Source organism: Gopherus flavomarginatus, chromosome 4 (genome assembly GCF_025201925.1).
Source record: "Gopherus flavomarginatus isolate rGopFla2 chromosome 4, rGopFla2.mat.asm, whole genome shotgun sequence".
Taxonomy (NCBI): domain Eukaryota; kingdom Metazoa; phylum Chordata; order Testudines; family Testudinidae; genus Gopherus; species Gopherus flavomarginatus.
In genome coordinates this window covers 9838275-9858566 of record NC_066620.1, presented here as the reverse complement: position 1 = coordinate 9858566, position 20292 = coordinate 9838275, and the positions used below count along the sequence as shown (strand labels likewise).

Here is a 20292-nt window from a genome sequence, read left to right as displayed (position 1 = left end):
CTAAATCATCCCAGCCAGGGTTTTATCAAGCTGGGTCTTAAAAAGCTCTAAGGATGGAGATTCCACCACCTTCCTAGGTAACCCAGCTGCTCAGTGGCCTAGGAGCACAGGTAGAGGAAATGGACAGTGGAGGTGAAGCAGGGCTGGGAGTTAGCTGGGTAGACTTTGCAGTCTATACACACACACTCAACCCAAAACTGATGAGCTCTGCATCCTGCATTTGTCTTTCCTCTTACAAGGCAAAAAGGCAGATGGCAAAATACATTTTAAAGGCTAAATAAGTGTGTGAAAATGACTGTGATAGATAACAATCATTATTGCTTGGCTTCCAGTGCTGCAAGGAAAGCTGCAGCAGTGTCACTCTCCACTGTGACAATAGCAATAACCTCAGGCAACTCTGGAAAGAAATCAGTCACAAAACAGGACTCACAATTAATGTCTGGAGGATATCTTTTTTAAAAAAATCAGTGGTGAGAAAAATATTTTTCCCCCGAAAAGGAGATTTCTTTAAACCAGGTTCGAATTAACAGAAATTACTTCTTTCCTGATGGATTTTATCTTTGTTCTTAACTGTTGCATTTCTTTAAGGGGGGTGGAGGAGAGAAAGCAATAACGGTTCTAAATAAATAATCAGGACTTGATGTACTGCCAAGTGTTTCTACTAAAGGCTAGAAAAATGGTCATTACAATTAAAAATAAAGTCAGACTGTGTATATGTTTCTCTTCGTGTTGTAACAGTGTTTCTTTGGGGATGCCTTTTTCTTAGCTTAAAAACTAACAAAAGGATTGATCATTAGTAGGACAATAACTGTAACCATAATAAAGATGGATTGCTAGGCTGAATGGTTTCCCTACTTCCTTAATCATGATTACATGATTGGTTGCTATTGCCATTTGCACTGCTCAAATGAGTACACAGATTTTCCTGAAGCTTTTGTTCCCAACTTTCCAAGCCTTTAACCCCTTCAAAATTCAACAAATAAGATAACAATCCAATAGCATTTGTTTACGTTTTAAACTGAATGAAGTGTTTGCTGAACGAATGCAAACAGCAACACAACTGTATCCAGTCTGGCCTGAAAATAAAATCTATGGCTGTCAGCTTTTGTAATGGATCTATAAAATTGAATTATTAAGTCCCATTCCAGGCCAGCTGTCTCAGATTTACTGAGCACCATGAACCCACAAAGAAATGGGGCACACATTTTGTATCACAAAAGTTAAAGCACTCAGCATGATATTGTGTTTTTCTGGTTTAAATTATGACAACTTTTTTTCACTTGTTCTATAACAGTATTTTAACTTTACTGATCCACAAATGATATGTTAAATAGCACTAAGGACTACATTTGAGTCAATAGTGTAACACCATTGCAAAAAAGCAAACATTATTCTGGGATATATTAGCAGCAGGAGTGTTGTAAGCAAGACTCAAGACGGAATACTTCTGCTTTACTCCACGCTGATTAGGCCTCAACTGGAGTATTATGTCTAGTTCTGGGTGCCACCAGATATGGACGAATTGGAGACAGTCCAGAGAAGAGCAACAAAAATGATTAAAGGTCTAGAAAACATGAGCTCTGAGGGAAGATTGAAAAAAATTGGGTTTGTTTAGTCTGGAAAAGAGACTAAGACTGAGAGGGGACATGATAACAGTTTTCAAGTACATAAACGGTTGTTACAAGGAGGAGGGAGAAAAAATGTTCTCTTTAACCTCTGAGGATAGGACAAGAAGCAATGGGCTGAAATTGCAGCAAGGGCAGTTTAGGTTGGATATTAGAGAAAACTTCCTAACTGTCAGGGTAGTTAAGCACTGGAATAAATTGTCTAGAGAGGTTGTGGAATCTCCATCACTGGAGATTTGTAAGAGCAAGTTAGACAAACACTTGTCAGGGATGTTCTATAATACTTAGTTCTGCTTTGAGTGCTGGAGTCTGGACTAGAAGACCTCTTGAGGTCCCTTCCAGTCCTACAATTCTATAATTTCCAAGAGTAGCTTCTGAAACTATCCCAAAATGCATGTTAAGTAACCTGCTGGTGCAATTTGGTAGGAATTCTTTTCTAATTTGGTCTGACTTAAACTCATAAAAGGCAAGGCAAGTTTGAAACACAATTGGTAACTCACTCCTTCGTGCTGAGATATTAGGGTATGCACTCTAAGGCCTGGTCTACACTGGGGGTGGGGTGAGAGATGAGACGCAACAAATCGATCCCCGATAGATTGCTCGCTGCCCGCCGATTCAGCGGGTAGTGTGGATGTAACCTAGGATTACTTAATGTCCTAAAACATTTACGATATCTAAGCAGAATAGTTTGGATTTCTGCCAAAGTTTCATCCTTGATTCTGTATTTCCTGGCTTCTGTTAGCTGTTAGTTAGTTGTCCATTCTGTTAGTTGCTTTTAAGTTACACCTTTAGGGCTTCATCATGTTCTGACCTGCACCTACGTAAATCTAGAGTAACTCCAGTGAAATCAAGGGCAGGACTGCAAATTTATCCTGCCATAAATGAGAGCAGAATTTGACCCTGTACTGCCTTTCCCACTTATGAGCCTATCCACGAATGTAAGAGACTTGCCACATCTCTACAGCTCCTTGGACAACAGCCTTACTATTGAAGTGACAGTTTCAATGGATCAGGAGTTCTTTGTAACACTGCAACATTCTAACTAAATGGATTCTTCTGTATATCAGTAGGGCCTAGTCCACATTACAGACAATGGGCCTGCAAAATATCACCATAAAAACAAAGCTGCTTTTGTATGGAGAATGCTTGAATTCTTCTAAATATCATAAATTTCTGTATATTAGAATCATAACTTCTAAGCAGCCAGGTTTTTTTTTAATCCAATTTGCAGAAACAAAGCTGCTTCTGAGCAGAGCATGACAAGTTTTAGGATAGAACACAATTTACAGCCAAGATATAAAACTCGGCAATATGGGTGTCTAATGGAAATACTGACAGCTCATTAATTACACAACAGCGGCAGTAGGTGCTGCAGAAAGTACTAACACATATATAAGAGATCCAAGTTAACAACCACTTGCCCTGTTTAGATTGGGCTTCTACATGGAATTGTTGTGTTTGAATCCGTGCTCCTGGGCATTTTGCAGAACGAAGGCATGTCTGCTAAATCAGTAACATTAAAAAGACCATAAATCAATTCTATGAGCCAGATTTTTACTACGTACTGTTATCACTACTTTCTTGTTTAATATAACATAAGACGATGCTAACATAAAATCAGATGTAACAAACAAAATTCCCTTATGTAAGCATGCTTAAAAATGCTCAGTTTGTATATAATATAGAATAAAAACATTTTAAAATTGTGAAGTCACAATTCTTTCTCTGGAGATAAACCCTACGGCCAAGATTATAAAAGAGGTCAAAAGTGTGGCTCCAAAATCTTTATGTAGCATTATCTGGGTAATGATCTCCTCTTGCAGTCTTGAGTGTTTTAAAGCCCCATTGACTTTAGTGCATAAATAATACAGATCAGGCCCTTAATTTAATTATGTCATGGGAGTTTCTGGGAGCTCAGCATTTCTGAGAATTGGGTTGCACTATCAAAGAGCCTAGATGCTGAAGGCAGTTAGCAGCCCATAGAATATCATGGTTGGAAGGGACCTCAGGAGATCTAGTCCATCTAGTCCAACCCCCTGCTCAAAGAAGGACCAATCCCCAATTAAATCATTGAACAGATTTTTGCCTCATATTCCTAAATGCCCCCCTCATAGACTGAACTCACAATGCTGGGTTTAGCAGGTCAATACTCGAACCACTGAGCTATTTCTGCCCCCAGATTAACCCTCCTTAAGAAGAAGGAGGCAGAAGAGCAGGAGATTCACGGGCCATTCCGGACCTCGCTAATCTCTCAAACCAAAGCAAATCTATTTTGAAGGTTGGTCTCACAAAAGCTTCAGGTTCAATTAGTTTCAATTAGAGGGGAAAAAATGAAGTAGGTGCAGGGAGGTTCTTACTATGAGGATTTTACCATATTGATTCACCTATCACTAATTGTAATGAAGAATTGTCTTGGACACTAGACAATGAACCATTTCTTTTCCAAATTAATCGTCTGCTCTGGAGCCTGTTTAAGTCATGGGGATCTTTCAATGACTTCACTAGGCTTTTTGGATCAGGCACTGACTGAACTATATAACTTCCAATGGATGTTCAATATTAATAAGAATAAGGAGGTAACATCTCTGTGAAACAGGATAAAAATCACTGGCTGTGTTGTCCCTACTTTTCAGAAACAGTAATAGTGTGGGATCATTTACACCTGAGTGGTTAGTGCATCCATCCAGTATGACTGCAAATACACTATCAATATTGCAAAGTAAGACATCAGATCTTTCCCGTACTATACCTGTGAGGTAGGTGTTGTGTGAGGAATTGATCAAATAGTGAGACAATGGCTGAGACATATCTTCATTCAAATCCAGTTTCTCAGGTGGAACAACGCCATTCTCCTCTCCACTCAGGTAACGCATAAATCCATCCACTGATATCTGTCCTGAGAAAGCACAGATTCGGGGGAATCACACATTAATTCTAAGCACAGTATCCTCGGGACATACATATTTCCCCATTCAACGCATATCTAGAATATGGCATAAGAGAAAGGCCACGTTATAATCACATTAGACTAGTTATGAATATGGCCTAGATTTATACCATTTACTGTAGTGTTTTATTATTATTACTCAAACTCTCAGAATTGTGTGTAGGGATCTAAACACATGACATCAACTGTACAGTCTCGTACAGAGAGACTGATCTGCCACACTTTTGATCTCATTCCATTCACTGCAATGAGAGCCAAGCATCAAAAGTCCCCATATGTGGCCCACACACAAAATGTCATAAATAGTACTACTTTGCCATTTCTTGTGGTTTGTTCATTGACTTTCTAATTGTTCTAATTCCCTCCAGTTCCCCTAGAGCCAAATCCTAACTCAGTTTGCATTCAATTCTTTGCATTGACTGGGAATTTGCCTGAACAAGGACAGAGTAAAAGCAGCAAAGAATCCTGTGGCACCTTATAGTCTATAAGGTGCCACAGGATTCAGATCCAGACTAACACGGCTACCCCTCTGATAAAGGACAGAGTAGAAAAATCCACTGCTGGGGGAATAAATATACCAGGAATCTGAGGAGCAGCAGGCTATGGGCACAAACCAATCAAAAGGAACTGGTAAATTCTCTTTTGTCAATATGATTCCAGTATCTATATATGAACTCAGACTAGCAAGTGTGAGTTAGTGTTTTGTTTTGTAACTATTTCACTAATTTTTATTTCCCAGGGTGTCAGGACTTATGCAATCTGAACACTCCCGAAACTACAGGACCAAGCTCAGCCTGGGCACAACTGGGATCAACCCCATTGACTTCAGTGAAGCTGTGCCTACTTACACAGAGGCTGAATTTGAGCTATAAACCACTAGACTTTGGCTTACTCTGTATCTGACAAACGCTGATCCACTGGGCCAAGCCATAACATTTCCTCTCAATGGCCCCCCCCGCCTTCCCTCCCCCTCGATTTTATTTGTCTAGTTTTCCTCCACAGATCTGTTTGATGAATTGTAGTAATCCAACAGCTTCAGGCTGTTCCCTCAGTGCACTGCTTAGCTGTTCCTTGTAGACAAACATAAATAAATACTGATTTATCTGTCTTTGAAGAATCTAGGATACAGCGAGATAAGAATGATGTCTCCAAACAAGGCCAGGTTCCATGATGGAAGAAGATGTGTTTTAAATGGCCTCTCCAAAGTTTCCTGTACAATATCTCTAACTACAGGAGCGAGCGGACTCGGTATAGGGCTAGGACATGGAAGATTTAGGTTCTGTACCTAACTCTGAGACTGTCTAACTCTGTGATCATCACAAAAGTCACAAGTTCTATGCCTCGAGCAACCTGACCCATGAAAAGGAAATAGCACCTGGTCTTTATGAAGGCCCCTGAGATTATCAGGAGAAAATGTGCTCACTTGCTCTCCCTGCATAAAGTAGTTAGTTTAAGTCTGAGCCTGGACTTCAGGATTTGGCTTTGATCAGAGAGGAGGATGTGGCCAGTGAACAAAAGCGTGTTAAGTGTGTAATAGATTTAAATTCTGACGTCTTGGTCTCATAACCACCAACAATCATCACACCAAATGAATCTATTTCCGCGACAAAAAGCACAGTGAGAATATGGAATAGCGCCATCATCATTCTTTCCTCATGACAACGACCATAAGAAGGATAAAAGGGAAAACAGTGAACCCATCCACAGTGTGAACATAGTAATCTGACTACAGCGTTCCTGGGCTCCTTGGATGCTGTGACACAGACTAATCAATCATCAACAGACTGAGGCCTAAATGCTTTCCCTTTCACAGCTGGAGCAAAAAGAGTAAGAAAACCTTCCTCAGGTTTCAAGACCAGCGAATCATTGGACAATCAGAGGGCTGGACAGTTTGCTCAGCACAAGGACCTGCCTAGTTCAGGTACCATGGAGCTGTGCTGTTACTGGTTGCATTGGTATGGCTGCACGTTGCTACCCAGTGAGTACAGACCTGATTCCAAACACATCAAAGTCAACGGAAGGATGCCCAGTGACTTGGATCAGGCCCTTTGTGACATAAATGCAGAGATAATGCTATTCTGTTACAGTTTCCTGCAGAGTTAACAACCCTCCCTCATCCTGGGATAGGGTGAGGCTTTCCTTGGCCCCACTTGGCTGTTTCCAAAGTTTCTTCTCTTTGGCAGTTTTTTCTCCTTTCTTACTTCAGTCTTTCCAGATTTCCAGGTACAGGGACCTTCCTATTAAAGACATTCAGTCTGAGCTTTCCTTTAAGAGAATCTATGGAGGTTTGGCTTGTTTATAGCATATAGGTATGGCTAAACCTCTGGCCAGGGTTTATCTTCAACTCCTCCCTGGAGCGATTGGCTTGTATCTGGTCTGGTGAGTCCTTGTGGGTGGCGGAAGTTTACATGCCGTCTTCCTCCCAGAAACCCTGCTGTAAAGCAAAGCAGCTTTTCTCCTGGCTACTGCCTTGAGACAAGTCGTCCCTTCTAAACTTGCTTCCTCCAGAGGAGCTTGTTCGCAATCTTGATTGGGATGGAGGTTTGATGCCCATCAAACCGCCACCACAGCTCCCTACCTCATCACACCTCAAACACCTGTGGAGCCTTAAACAGGTGGCGCTAATGTGGATTTAGGGCTGCACAGGATACTGATACCAAATCACAGACCAAGGAAGTGACAATACATGGCCGCAATCATACCAACACTAATGCACATGCGTAATCTCAATCATGAGAGTAGTTCCATTAGACACATGAGCTTAGAGGTAAGCATGTGCTAGCAGTGTTGGAAGGATCACAGTCTATATGTCAGTGTCAAGTCTGGACTTCTCACTATCACAAAGGTGTCTGTAAACTGGAGATAATTTAGAGAACAGCGACAGAAATTATTAATAATACTTTCATAGAATCATAGAACTGGAAGGGATCTCGAGAGGTCATCTAGTCCAGTCTCCTGCACTCAGGGCAGGACTAAGTATTATCTAGACCATCCCTTACAGGTGTTTGTCCAACCTGCTCTTAAAAATCCCCAATGATGGAGATTCCACCACCTCCCTAGGCAATTTATTCCAGTGCTTAACAACTCCGACAGTTAGGAAGTTTTTCCTAATGTCCAACCTAAACCGCCCTTGCTGTAATTTAAGCCCATTGCTTCTTGTCCTACCCTGAGAGGTTAAGAAGAACAATTTTTCTCCCTCCTCCTTGTAACAACCATTTATGTACTTGAAAACTGTTTTCATGTCCCCTCTCAGTCTTCTCTTTTCCAGACTAAACAAATCCAAGTTTTTCAATCTTCACTCATTGGTCATGTTTTCTAGAACTTTAATCATTTTTGTTGCTCTTCTCTGGACTTTCTCCAATTTGTCCACATCTTTCCTGAAATGTGGTGCCCAGGATAACAGGATAACACTTTCTACCCAAGCATCGTAAAACACTTTAAACAGGAACATAAGCATTCTTATTTCCATTTCATGACAGAAATGGAGCTATAACAAGATTATATGACCTGGAAAAAGATCTTAGGTCTCCTGATTCTGTGTCTTGTGCTCTAACCACTAGATGACATTATCTTCCTAAGGGACCTAGAGAAATAAGAAAAATGAAAGCGCTCAATACATATAACCCGTGTAAATAGTGACTAAGGAGGAATGTAATAACTGTTAGCAAGGATCTGAAGCATAAACCACAAGAATGGGGAGGAATTGTTTAATGTGGCCAAAAGCAAAAACAGCTAAGAGTAATGGGAACAGAATAAGCAATGGAAAATTTAGGATGGAATATTTGAAAAAGTTTCACAATAGCGACATCTATTAAACTGCGGAACATTAGTGCAATGGATGTAGCAGATACCTCACTGCTTGACTCTTTTAAAATGAGGCCTGATATAATATTGGAGAATATACCGTCATACTGAGAGAACAGTGACTACACTTTGGATCTTTACTTTTTTAAAGATAAAAATAACACACTAAATTCTACTCTGAATTACATCTAGTCAGCAACTCTCAGGCTTAGACAGACTGTAACACTGCTGGAAAAAAAAGCAGGTTCACTACAAAATTAGAATCTTGCAGAGGAATCTTAACCAATAACACAGGGGAAGAGCAAGATTCCTTGCTGTATTGCTGTCTTGAGATATTGTAATAAAGACACGGGAACGGAGAATGGTATTTTCCAAGCAATTACCAGAATAAATACTTGGTGAATGACAAGAAGGTAGGGAGAGAAAACATAAGGCTGGAAGAAAAAAGGTGTCTGTCCTTTAATTGATTACACAAAGAAGTTGTTCAATATCCGTTAATCCCTGTGGAAGTATGACCCCATCCTGCAGCAAAGGATGGTCTGATCTAGGATGTTTCGCTAAGAGCTAGTCAAACAAAGAAGGAAGAATTTGCCTTGTTTGAGTTAGAAATCTTTGTCATTATAATTTGAACCTGGGCAACATTTTTTGGATGAAATTTATTTTGCTAAAATAATGCAGATTCAGGTCAACTGAATTATTATGTGAACGTGTGTCAAATTTTCTGATCAGAAAAAAAAATCCAAAAAAATCAAAACATTCCCTTTTGTCCTTTTTTAAATGAAACTTTTTGATTTTTCAATTCAAAACAACTTTTTGTTTCAAATTTTACAATTTTATGTAAGAAAAGTTGAAAAACTCAAAACCACAACAAAACATTTTGTTTCAGTTTGCACAAACTACTTGATTTGCCCGAAAACTAGTTTTTAGTTTTTAGTTTAGCCAGCAAAGCAAAACAAACAAACAAAGATGAAAAAAATCAGCTATTCGCACTGCTCACGTTTAAAATGAAGGCATCACAAACTTTTTATCACTTCAGATGCTCCCTGTGGAAAAGGGAACACTAACATTTGAGGTCTCAGGATAGTTTCTGTAATAGGAAAACAATATATCCTCCACTCTACTGCCTGTGGTAGAGGAATTTAGAACCTTAAGCAATTTACGCTGCATCTATGTAAGAAACCTTTCCTTAACTTACTACCATTCTTAAGCTGTATACGAACCAAGCAGAAATGAACTAGCAAAGTGAATGTCTACCAGATAATATACATGTGCTTCTAGTGTCACAAACCTCGGAAAATCTCCAAGAAGAATATGGCTACCTCAAATGTAAAAGGAAGTCAGGAGAACAGAAGAAGCAACGGTTCCAAAATTTTTCCAAGATGTGCCATGTCAATAAATACAGGTCAAGGAAGTATGCAAGTAACATTACAATGTTGTATTTATTTATGGAAACTTCTGTTCTGTCTTGGGCACTTTCCAAACACTCAGGAAAGATGGGCTCTGCTCCAAGGGGTTCACAGTCTATGGAATTTATACCTTCTGCCCCAGTGGTGGTGGACACTAGCAGGTTAAGCTTGTAGGATGGGTTTTTCAAAGCCACTTCAGAAAATCAGATGGCCAATTCTCATTAATTTCAATGGGAATTGGGTTTCTAACTCCCTAAGTTAGTTTTGAAAATCTCTGCTTAATCAACTAGAAAGTAGGACTAGGAATCACAACTGCTGATGGATTAACGGATACACATTGTATGTTAAAAACATAATTTCAGAATATGGAGCTTCTGGAAAAGCTTCCCTTTTCTCTTTGCTTTGCCTTTACTGAAATTAAAACGGAACATCTTTCTATGTCTACACTGCAGGTTTCTTTTAGCAATATGTAGTGTGCATACATGCACAGCCCTCCTGTCACGGGTATAAATTGCATTGTAGACAGTGAGGCATGGATTAAATTAGTAAAGAAACAACTGAAGGATATCGGTATGTATCCAGAGTACATACCCTACACGATCTTTACTGCCCCAAGCTGTGCCTCCTGTCTACACTGCTTTTTTTTAGTAGTGTAGTGTCTCACAGCCTCCAGCTGCTGAAGCCTCTCTTCCCCCTCCTTCCCTGCAACAGGGAAATGCTTCAGAAGCACGGGAAGGCCCTGGAAATTTCCTGCTGCTAGAGCCCTTCTCCGCCACAGGGAAAGGTTCTGGCAGCACCGAACAGCTGAATCCTTTCCCCCCTGCCTCTCCTCTGCCAGAACTTTTCACTGACGTGTACAGCTACACACCACAGCATGGACACTTTTCACTGCCACTTGTAGCTACACGTACACTACATGCTGCCAAAAGTGATGTGTAATGTAGAGATAGCTTAACAGATGTGCTGTTGCTCAAACAGAAGTTACGGGCTTGATGCAGGAATTACTGAGTGAGGTCCTATGACCCGTGTTATGCAGAAGGTAGCGGCAGATGATCGTAGTGGTCCCTTCTGGCCTTAAAAGTCTATGAATTTCCCTTTAATACAAGACAATCTAATATTTGCTTCTTTAAAGTTATAATGTACGTTTACAAAGCCACAGACCAAATTCTGATCTCAGTTATACTGTCTTTAATGCGAATTGCATAAATGGATGCCGGGGTCAGCCCCACTGGCTTTACTTTATATCATAGTTACAATTATTAAACCAAAACAGTTTTAACAATATATTTTTTAAAAGGGTTACATTAAAAAATATCAAAAACTAAGGGGTTAAATTTCATTCTGGTGTAAATAAGCATACCCTTTTCCTCCAGAGTAAAGACCTAGACGTGGTGATCAATGCTTTCATCAACTCTACGATAGATTACGACAAAAGGTCCACCTGAGGTTAACCACAAAAGCCACATGGAACTCCAGCAACTTGCTCCACTGCGCAGTCCAAAAAGAACACCTCTTACTGCGAACTCTGTGCTCTTCTCTGACTCCCTATCCAATTCCAGTTTCATTTCAAAGTGACGGCCCTGATATGTAAAGTCTTTAAAGCTGTAAGCCCAAAATATTTCCTTGTTCTCCTGGTGGAAGATCCTAATCTTCAAAATTCAGGGTGAATTTATGTCTGGACACTTTTAGGTCACAATGCAAGATAACACAGGTCTTTCTAGAACAATGAAGTGAGTCTGAGATGCCTTCTTGGAAGACAAACAACTAAGCCAGGAGTTGGCAACCTATGGCACGTGTGCCAAAGACAGCACACGAGCCAATTTTTAACAGCACGCTGCTGCCTGCCAGAGACTCAAGGACACACAGCCAGTGAGGGGCAGAGCTTGCGACCCTTGAGAGAGGAGCTGCCTCAACGGCGTGCCCATGGGCTCCCATGTCCCCTCACCCGGTGAGGAGTCCTGCCCGGAGGCGCAGAGGAACCTGCTCACCTGGACCGCCTTGGTATAGCTGGCCATGGCAGATTGGCGGCGTGCCAGGGGAGAGGGTTCGCCGTGGGACCCAGTCCCAACTCCCAGCGGTGGGATGCGGGGGCAGTGGAGGTGGGAAAGGCCGGTGACGGCAGCAGCGCCGGCTGCTGAGCCTCCCTGGGAGGAGGTACCCGGCTGTGGCCATGCATCGGTACCTGCTGTTTTTGAGTTGGGAGGAGCGGAGAGCCCCGCGCCCCCGCAGCACTGAGCGCGTAGCAGGTGTGAGCAAGCCAGAATTGGTGGTGGCCAGAGAGCCCTAGGGCAAGGAGCTCGCATACCACGGGGTCACGCGCCGCACGGAACGGCTCCTCCAGACACAGCCAGAGGGGACTCTCTCGCCGGGGGCTGCTAGTTGCGCTTGTGCAGTGCACCCACGAGTGAGTGAGCTGGCTGGGGGCTGCAGAAGGGGGGAGGGGAGGCTCTGCCCTGAGCCCCGCACACCCCCTAAGCCCGTGCCCTGAGCCCTGTGCCCCGCACACACCCAAGGCCCCTGCCCTGAGCCCTGTACCCCCCTCACACACACTCAGCCCTCTGCTTTACTCCTTCACACAACCCCCACCACCCCAGCCCTGACTCTGGCACTCCCACACATACCCAGCCCCACCCCCCGCCCTGACACTTGCACCCTCCTCACATGCCCCCAGTCCTCTGCCCTGACTCTTGCACCTCCTCACATACCCAGCCTCCCCACCCCCCATGCACTCCCCACATCCCCACCTTGAGCACCAAATGGGAGCTCTTGCACCCCCCCACCACATTCCCACCTGTACCCCTTGCACTAGATGGGAGCTGCCCAGGTAAGTGCCCCACACCCAAACCTCCTATGTCAACTCTGAGCCCTCTCCCTCATTCTAGCTCCTGGCCAGACCCTGCACCCCCAGCCCTGTGCTCGGCCCACTTCCACCATCAGCTCAGTGCAGAGAGAGGAAAAGAATGGCCCAGAACCAGGGAGAAGGTAGGTACCCACTGTATGTGGGCAGGGCTGGGACCCCAGACCGGCAGCGGGCTGAGCGGGTCTGGCAGCCGGGATTCCGGCTGGCAGGAGCCGGCGGATGGAACCCCTGAGCAGCAGTGGGCTGAGCAGTGGTCTGGGGTCCCAGCCACTGGCCCCGCATGGCTCACTGCCGGTCTGGCTGCTGGACCCTTGCCAGCTGGGGTCCCGGCCGCAGGCCCTGCTCAGCCCGCTGCTGGCCTAGTTGAAAAGAACCCCAGACCAGCAGCAGCTGGAGCAGGCCGGTGACATAAGATCAACATTTTAATTTAATTTTAAGAGAAGCTTCTTAAACATTTTGAAAACCTTGTTTATTTTACAATACAACAATAGTTTAGTTATATAATATATAGACTTACAGAGAGAGAGACCTTCTAAAAAACATTAAAATGTATTACCAGCACGTGAAACCTTAAATTAAAGTGAATAAATGAAGACTTGGCACACCACTTCTCAACGGCTGCTGACCCCTGAACTAAGCAGTCCCGTACAAGATATGTTCTATGACGTGAGAGAGGCAGAGCCATCAGGTCCTTTGCAAAGAGAACTAGTTCTGACTTCTTCTTATGTACATGGTTCCTGGATCCCATGGTAGATTTCTAATCAAGAGTGACAGACAAAAATACATTGATTCACAGTAGACCACAGTTTTGTCTTGGCCAAATAAAGTCTTGTAGGTATGCCACTATTGGCATATGTAGTTATTTTTCCAAACTGTGATCTGTGGGCCACTTAGGGTTTGTCTAAACAGAGCACTATGCGATTTCTAAAGAGCACTAACGTTGCACATTAATTGGTCCATGTAGACCCTGTTGGTGAGAACTGAAAGTTCCCCAGTACTTTTAGGTAGTGCTGTTTTAAAGGTTAAAATTAATGAAAGTAATAGTGTTGTCGGAAATTCTGCATTAAGTTTTTTGTTGTGGGATCGGCTGTGAAGAGACAAAACAGTCTGCGCTGGAGAGAAGCAGATTTGGTTGGAAAATTCTTAATTAACTTACCAAAGTAGAAATGGAAAACTTGAAAAATGAAAGAAAAACTGTCTTTCCTGGTTCCAATAGCACAGGACTGGGGTTGGTGGGGCGGGCCTCTTCCTCCTATGCAGATTAGATAGGACAGTAGCCAATGGATAATAGTTATTTTCGTGTCACTTGGCTACCCGGGCTTCTCCCCCTTTCCTCTTCGAAGTGTTCCTCTTGCTTCCCTGGAAAGAGGTAGCAAATCCCAGCTACTCCCATTCTGGGCAATTTTACTGTCTTTTTTGCTGGCTGTTTTAGGGCCACCATTCTTGTTTTCTTTAGGCACCATGAGTTCCTCCATGGAAGAGGAGAGGAGGGGCGCAGAGTACCCTGCTTGTGCTGACACACATCAGCATTCACTTAGCAGGTTCTTTCCACGCTACTAGAGTCAACAAAAGATTGTGGTCCCAGGGGTAATTGCCTGGGTGAGCCAGGCCTTTTTGCTACTGCCTCCACTGACTATGGTAGAGACTCCCTTGACTTCTGAGTGAGAGGGAGTGAAGGAGCTGGCTTGTAGGAGGCTTGAAGCCTGAAGCAGGCTTACTAAATGAGCCAACTAGAGATACCTGCACAGAGAAGGAACCTGAAGCAGCTGAACAAATTCCAGGGGAAGAGGAGGAGAATGAAAAGGTGCAGGGGACTGACTTTGAGAAGCCAAAAGGGAGTCTGTTTAGGCAGGCCAGCTGGAAGCTGGTAAGATAGCCTCGGTGAAGGAACCCTTTTTGCTCACCCAAGCTCTGAGGTAAGGGCCACACCCTGGGACAGACTTTTGGGACATCTGTGAGTGATTGGCGAATTTCCCTTTTTAAGTTTGTTTGGAGACCCTCCCCCTCCTAGAAAGGAGCCTGAACAGGTTATGTGTTGTGAGAGAAACTTTCATTAAAGCTTTTTGGGATACGTCTCCATCATACTATCACACGTTGATGACACAGATTCAGCAATATGATTTTGATGGAGGCTAGACCGGGCTGAGAAAAATTTGGTCTTCACATATGGATCAAGAAGACTGGAGATATGCTTCCGTTCTCAGTTGCACCAGTTTTATACTGGTGTAACTCCCCTGGCTTCAGTGCAGTTACTCCTGATTAACAACTGAGAGCAGAATCAGGCTGAGAACACCTGTGTGCAAGACAGCTCATATCTCTATAGCAGTATATGCAACAAATGTAACAGAATAGGGAATTTCCCCTACAACCTAAACTTTAATATTATAAATCTAGGGACAACGGGCAAAACCTAACACCGTAAGTATTGCTCAACAAAGGGTTGCAGAACCCACCCTAAACCTTGCACTTTCAAAATACAGCCAGTGATTAAAAAGCAAAAAAACTTGCAATATTATCAAGCTATATAAAGCTGTATTTTCCCACTGCTTTGTTTTTAGGTTAGCACCTACAATATCCATTAGTGCTAACCCACATCATTGCTTTGTTTTCCATCGTTTATTTATTATGTTGCTCCAGTTAATAATTCAGAAAGTTGAAGTGCTTTCACTGTAACATATTTGCAAAGTGGAGGTTACTGGATCCAGGGTGTGGAGATCTCACATTTTAGAGATCTTTTAGGGGCTGGGGCTTCACTTAAAATAGACTCTTGTTAGCAAACATGCAACCTAGTGCAAAGCAATGAATTTTACCAATCAGCAAGCAAGTCAAACACACTCATCTAAAAAGAAAGGAGAGCGCAGTACAAAAAAATACTTTGCTCATTTATTTTGACAAGAGCAGTTTATGTGTAATTATTTTTGATAATACAGAACACGCTTTAAAATTTGTTGCAGTTCTGTTTGTAAAATTAATAAAGTCTCAGTAATAAGAGAACCTAACCTGATCACTCTATGAATATTTTGTGGAGAAGGGGGGGGAGAAGCCAGATTTTTTTCTGTGAATTACAAATTGTGAAGATTAGTGAACTGCAGTTTCGGTGGGCTCTGTTGTACCGTACTCATTAAACAACGGAAACTGCTGAAAGCTCTTCTGCTGTAACATGGGGGTATAGCATGGAAAATGTCCAGAACCCAGGAGTTAATATAAACATTTCTAATTTCTAATGTCAGAATTAAGAGCAGCTTGTAGAGGTGTGTAGTACCTTGGAAGATCTGCCTTCATGACCTCTGGAGACAGGAAGCCCCACTGCTTATATGTCAAAAGTTAGACTTTAAAAAGAATTGCATTATTAAAGCTCCTTCAAACTGCAACAGCAGGGCCCTTACCTGCTTTGTACTTGTTTGCGCCAGTAAACACTGTTGCCTAGGAAATGACCCCATAAAGTCATCAAAGGACTCTAATGCGACTATTCTTACATGCCGTGTTACTGTAGCTTTGTTGGTCCCAGGATATTAGGGACAGCAGGTTGGTGGTGAGGTAATACCTTTTATTGGACTGGCTTCTGTTGGTGAGAGAGACAAGCTTTTGAGGTTACACAGAGCTCTTTTTCTTGGTCCAGTAAAAGATATTACCTCACCAACCTGGTGTCTCTAACCATTCTTAAGCAGTTACTGAAAGGTGATTTAAAGCAGTGGAACCAAATTGTTTAAAAACATATTGATGTTTAACAGGGGGGAAAAGTACATTCATATTCAAATGAATACTGCACAACGTGTTAACAGTGCTCTGGAAAAAAAATCCATGTACCAGGCACTCTATAAAATAAGACATATATAAATCTATGACAGGGTGTTCATTAATTTACCTTATTGTTTAAAAATTAACAACCTGGAAACTTGCACAAGAAAATTAGAATGGATGTTGAAATTAAATAGGAGTTGGACACCTCCTGCAGAGTCCTTTGAACCCTCCCCCACACCTAACTATCTATCACCCTCTCTCCCTACCAATGACACACACACCATATTTATGAGGTGGTTGATCAAGGAGCTGAGTGGAGAAACACTTGTTGCTGTTGGAGGAAGTTTCTTTTTTCTTTGAAGATTAAAGGGGATTACCCCTGTGAGTTTTATAATTGGTCAGATTTTTGGTTTATGGAGAATGTGGTAGTTTCCCTAGGAAAGGGTTTACAACAGGCAGAATTAATATTTCAGCATGCCCATATTTAAGACATGGAAAAGTCTAAAATCTTTATTCCATCTCATATCTCAGAAATGTGCTCGGGGGAGCTGGTGTTCTGAATCACCAACCAGGGAAGGAGAAACTGCAAGGCACTGCAAGACTCCATCCCCAGGGTTTACGCTATTCTCCCCCTTTGCTTAGGAATGCTGAATTTATTAAATTCACTAAGTGTAGGTATGCTGGGTGGCTGATGGAAAAATGATTTGCTTCAACAGCAATAAACTTCTAGGTGTTATTGTGCAAAGATTACAACTGTAATAAAGAGTTCGAGACATAAAGCCGGGTGAAGTTTTTCAGTTTTTCCAGTGGAAAATACAGGTTCCAATCAACTGAAACAATATTGTGTCCATTTTGCCAAATTGTTATGGTTAAAAAAACACAACCTAAACAAAATCTGGAAAAAATTAAAATGAAATGTTTCTACTCCAAATTACTTTGTTTCAAAATTTACATCCATTTTATTCATCCGACGAAGTGAGTATTCACCCACAAAAGCTCATGCTCCAATACATTTGTTAGTCTATAAGGTGCCATAGAACTTGTTGCCACTTGTAAAATGTAAAAGCTAACTGAAATGTTTTGGGTCAAACAAAAAATTTCATTCAACTCCAAATGTTTTTACTATTATTATTATTATTATTTATTATTTGGAACAGCCAGTGACCTGAGAAATCAGATATTTGCACAGTTCTACCTGCGCATTTTATAAGCTCCGAATCATAGTTGGCAGAGCTGGGTTGGATTCCTGCACAGTTTATCAGCAGACATGCTAAACCCGCGGAAAAAAAACATAAAAATTGGGCTTGTTTTCGGCTTAATTGGCTTGTGAATTGCTTGTTGGTGAGTTTTTTGCTTGTAGCTTGCTGCTAGTTTGGCTTGGACCTTGTTGCAGCTTGTTGGCTCTTGTTTTTGATTGGCTCCCGGCAAGGGGGGGCAAGGGGCAAGCAAGGACAAGTGGGGAGAGACTCAGGGGTGCACAGTGGGCCCACCACAGTCCCAGACTGCTCGCTGGGGGGCTCTAGTCACATGGAGTGTTGGGGTTCTTAGAGACTGGCTTGTTTTGGCCTTGCTTTGAAATGGGATTAGCTTGATTTTTGGCTTATTGTGAAAGACGGGAGGCTTATTTATGGTGTGAAAGTTGGCAACTGTGCTTATGAGCACTGCAGATTTTCTTGTGGAACTTAATTTTCACAGAAGCACAGACACACAGGGTGGGGTTCTTGTGGAGTTTCTAAACTCCAGAGGCAGAGACAGAAAGAGTGAGACAGGACTCGTACACCTGGGACTCAGGATACAAGTCTCACGGCTCTCTGATCAAAATTGAAACAAGCCCTTTCACATCATGTGTTCACAGACCAAAGGTTTTTTAAAAACCCAAACAACTCAGGCAATTCCCACATCAAATGGTTAGCAATAAGGTTATGGTTATTATTTCATATACATAAATTTCTTTAAAAGGGATTAAGGTTGGTCACGAGTGACATCTATTTTATGCAAGCCCTAAACAGCATGGAAATACCATCTCAAGTGCCCGCATAGCACATTTCTGCTGACTGTGATAGACTGCCCATCATCACAAGGAACTTCCTTCTGCTTCCGACAGATAAGGAAATGCGACACACATTAATCTCCTTCATAGTTATCATGCAAAACATTAGTTACAACCTCACATTTCCTCCAGAAACAAATAACACACCATACCCTTGACCTATGTGCATTGTCAACCATAGGTGTCTGCTGATATTGCAAAACCTTAATTCTAACCTAGCAACAGACTATGTTGCCACAAAGTGTGCCTGGTGACTTACTGATATGTAGGAAGACAGTCCCCTGCACCCTAAAATTTACAATCTAACTGATCCCGCATGTATTTTACTCATGTAAGTAGTCACCATTGACTTTAATGGGGCTCTGACTACTCATGTGAATAAATTAGCCCAAGGACTGGAATGCTGCTAGCTGTAAGAAACCCCAGACAGCCATTTGCTGACAAGGCTGAAGTGTCTGGAATAGAATTGAGATGGTACCATTCTTCTCAAGCTCTGAAGAATTCAAGTCACACACACACACACACACACACACACACACACACACACACACACACACACACACACACACACACACACTCACTCTACATATTTAAGCCATCAGAGATCATCTGTGAAGGAAGATCAGAGGGGAATGTGTTTATAGTAGTACTAATGTATACAAGTGTAAATGTTACGTTGAAACCTTTCCTTCCAATACATGTAACAGCAAGGAAGTAGTGGCAGTCTGTAGAAAGAGCACCTAAAAGCTTTTGTTTTAAATGTTATTTACAAAATATCCTGAACACTGTTTACCACATTTCTGTATGTATCAAATGTCAGTTTATTAAGAATTGTGTAGAACTCTCTCTTTGAATAGGACTGGAAGCAGTTACTCCCTAAATTCAGGGTTTTGCATACAACAGTCCCAAAGTTTAACTCTATAATGCCTTTCGAAGTCCTGAAAATAGAGAACTGAGCTCCAACACAGTGTATGTCTACACTGCAATCAGGAGGGGTAATTGTAGCTTTGACCAAAGCTAGCTCAGATATGTCTTGTTGTGCAGTAATCACATCTCCTGATTACAGTGCAGACATACCTAAAGAGCTAAAATGAGGAGTAGGAAAATGGAATGGAATAGAGTTGTCCATAATATTATCCTCAACCATTATACTTAAACTTAGGTATGTTCTGAAGTGGATTGGGGTCAGAGTGCTCAACACAAAACTGAGCCCTCATCTCCACCCCACAGCTGCCCAGGCAAGCTTGAAGCCAAATATTTTCAATCATCTCAAAATTACAGGTACCCAGCCTAAGTCAATGTCTTGATGTGTGTTATTATACACAGAAAAAATTAATAAATGCTGTACTCTTGTTGATATCTTTGTAGGAATCCATTAGAAATCTAGATGTTTATGGGATCCTTGACACACCAAAAGCTTTTGAATTTGATTCCAGTTTTGTAACAGCTATTTATATGGCAATTTAAATCAGGGAAAGAATGGTTTTAAAAGTTAAAAATGCAAGAGAAATACTTGGCTTGGCTTTCAAGGGTGCAGCGGAGAAGGTCCTACTGACCTCGGTGGAATTTGGGGGTACTCAGAACTTCTGAAAATGAGGCCAATAATTCATATACGTACAGAATGATATTCAAAGAAAGGAAGTGGACACCCTTCACCATTAATATCTGTTTTTACATTTAGTCTCTGTTTCATTTTATGCACTTTTTCAACCCATCAGTTAATCTGAAACAAGACAATGAGCACAGTTGATAGGTTTTACAAAATCAGAAACAGCAGTGACTGAAAACAAAAACAAATCCCAAACCAGTTGCACATGTTTAAACTCTTTTGAGAAATTTGAGGCAGGTGCAACGCAATT

At 41.9% G+C, this 20292-nt stretch overlaps 1 protein-coding gene across 2 annotated transcripts in view; it reads right to left on the bottom strand.

Annotated features, from left to right (window-relative positions):
• PLCB1 (phospholipase C beta 1) overlaps positions 1–20292 on the bottom strand; it is a 663557-nt gene that overhangs the window by 187311 nt on the left and 455954 nt on the right. For both annotated transcript variants that reach the window (XM_050952023.1, XM_050952024.1), the window contains exon 10: positions 4375–4521. In XM_050952023.1, coding sequence (XP_050807980.1) covers positions 4375–4521 — 147 coding nt within the window. The remainder of the gene's footprint in view (positions 1–4374; positions 4522–20292) is intronic.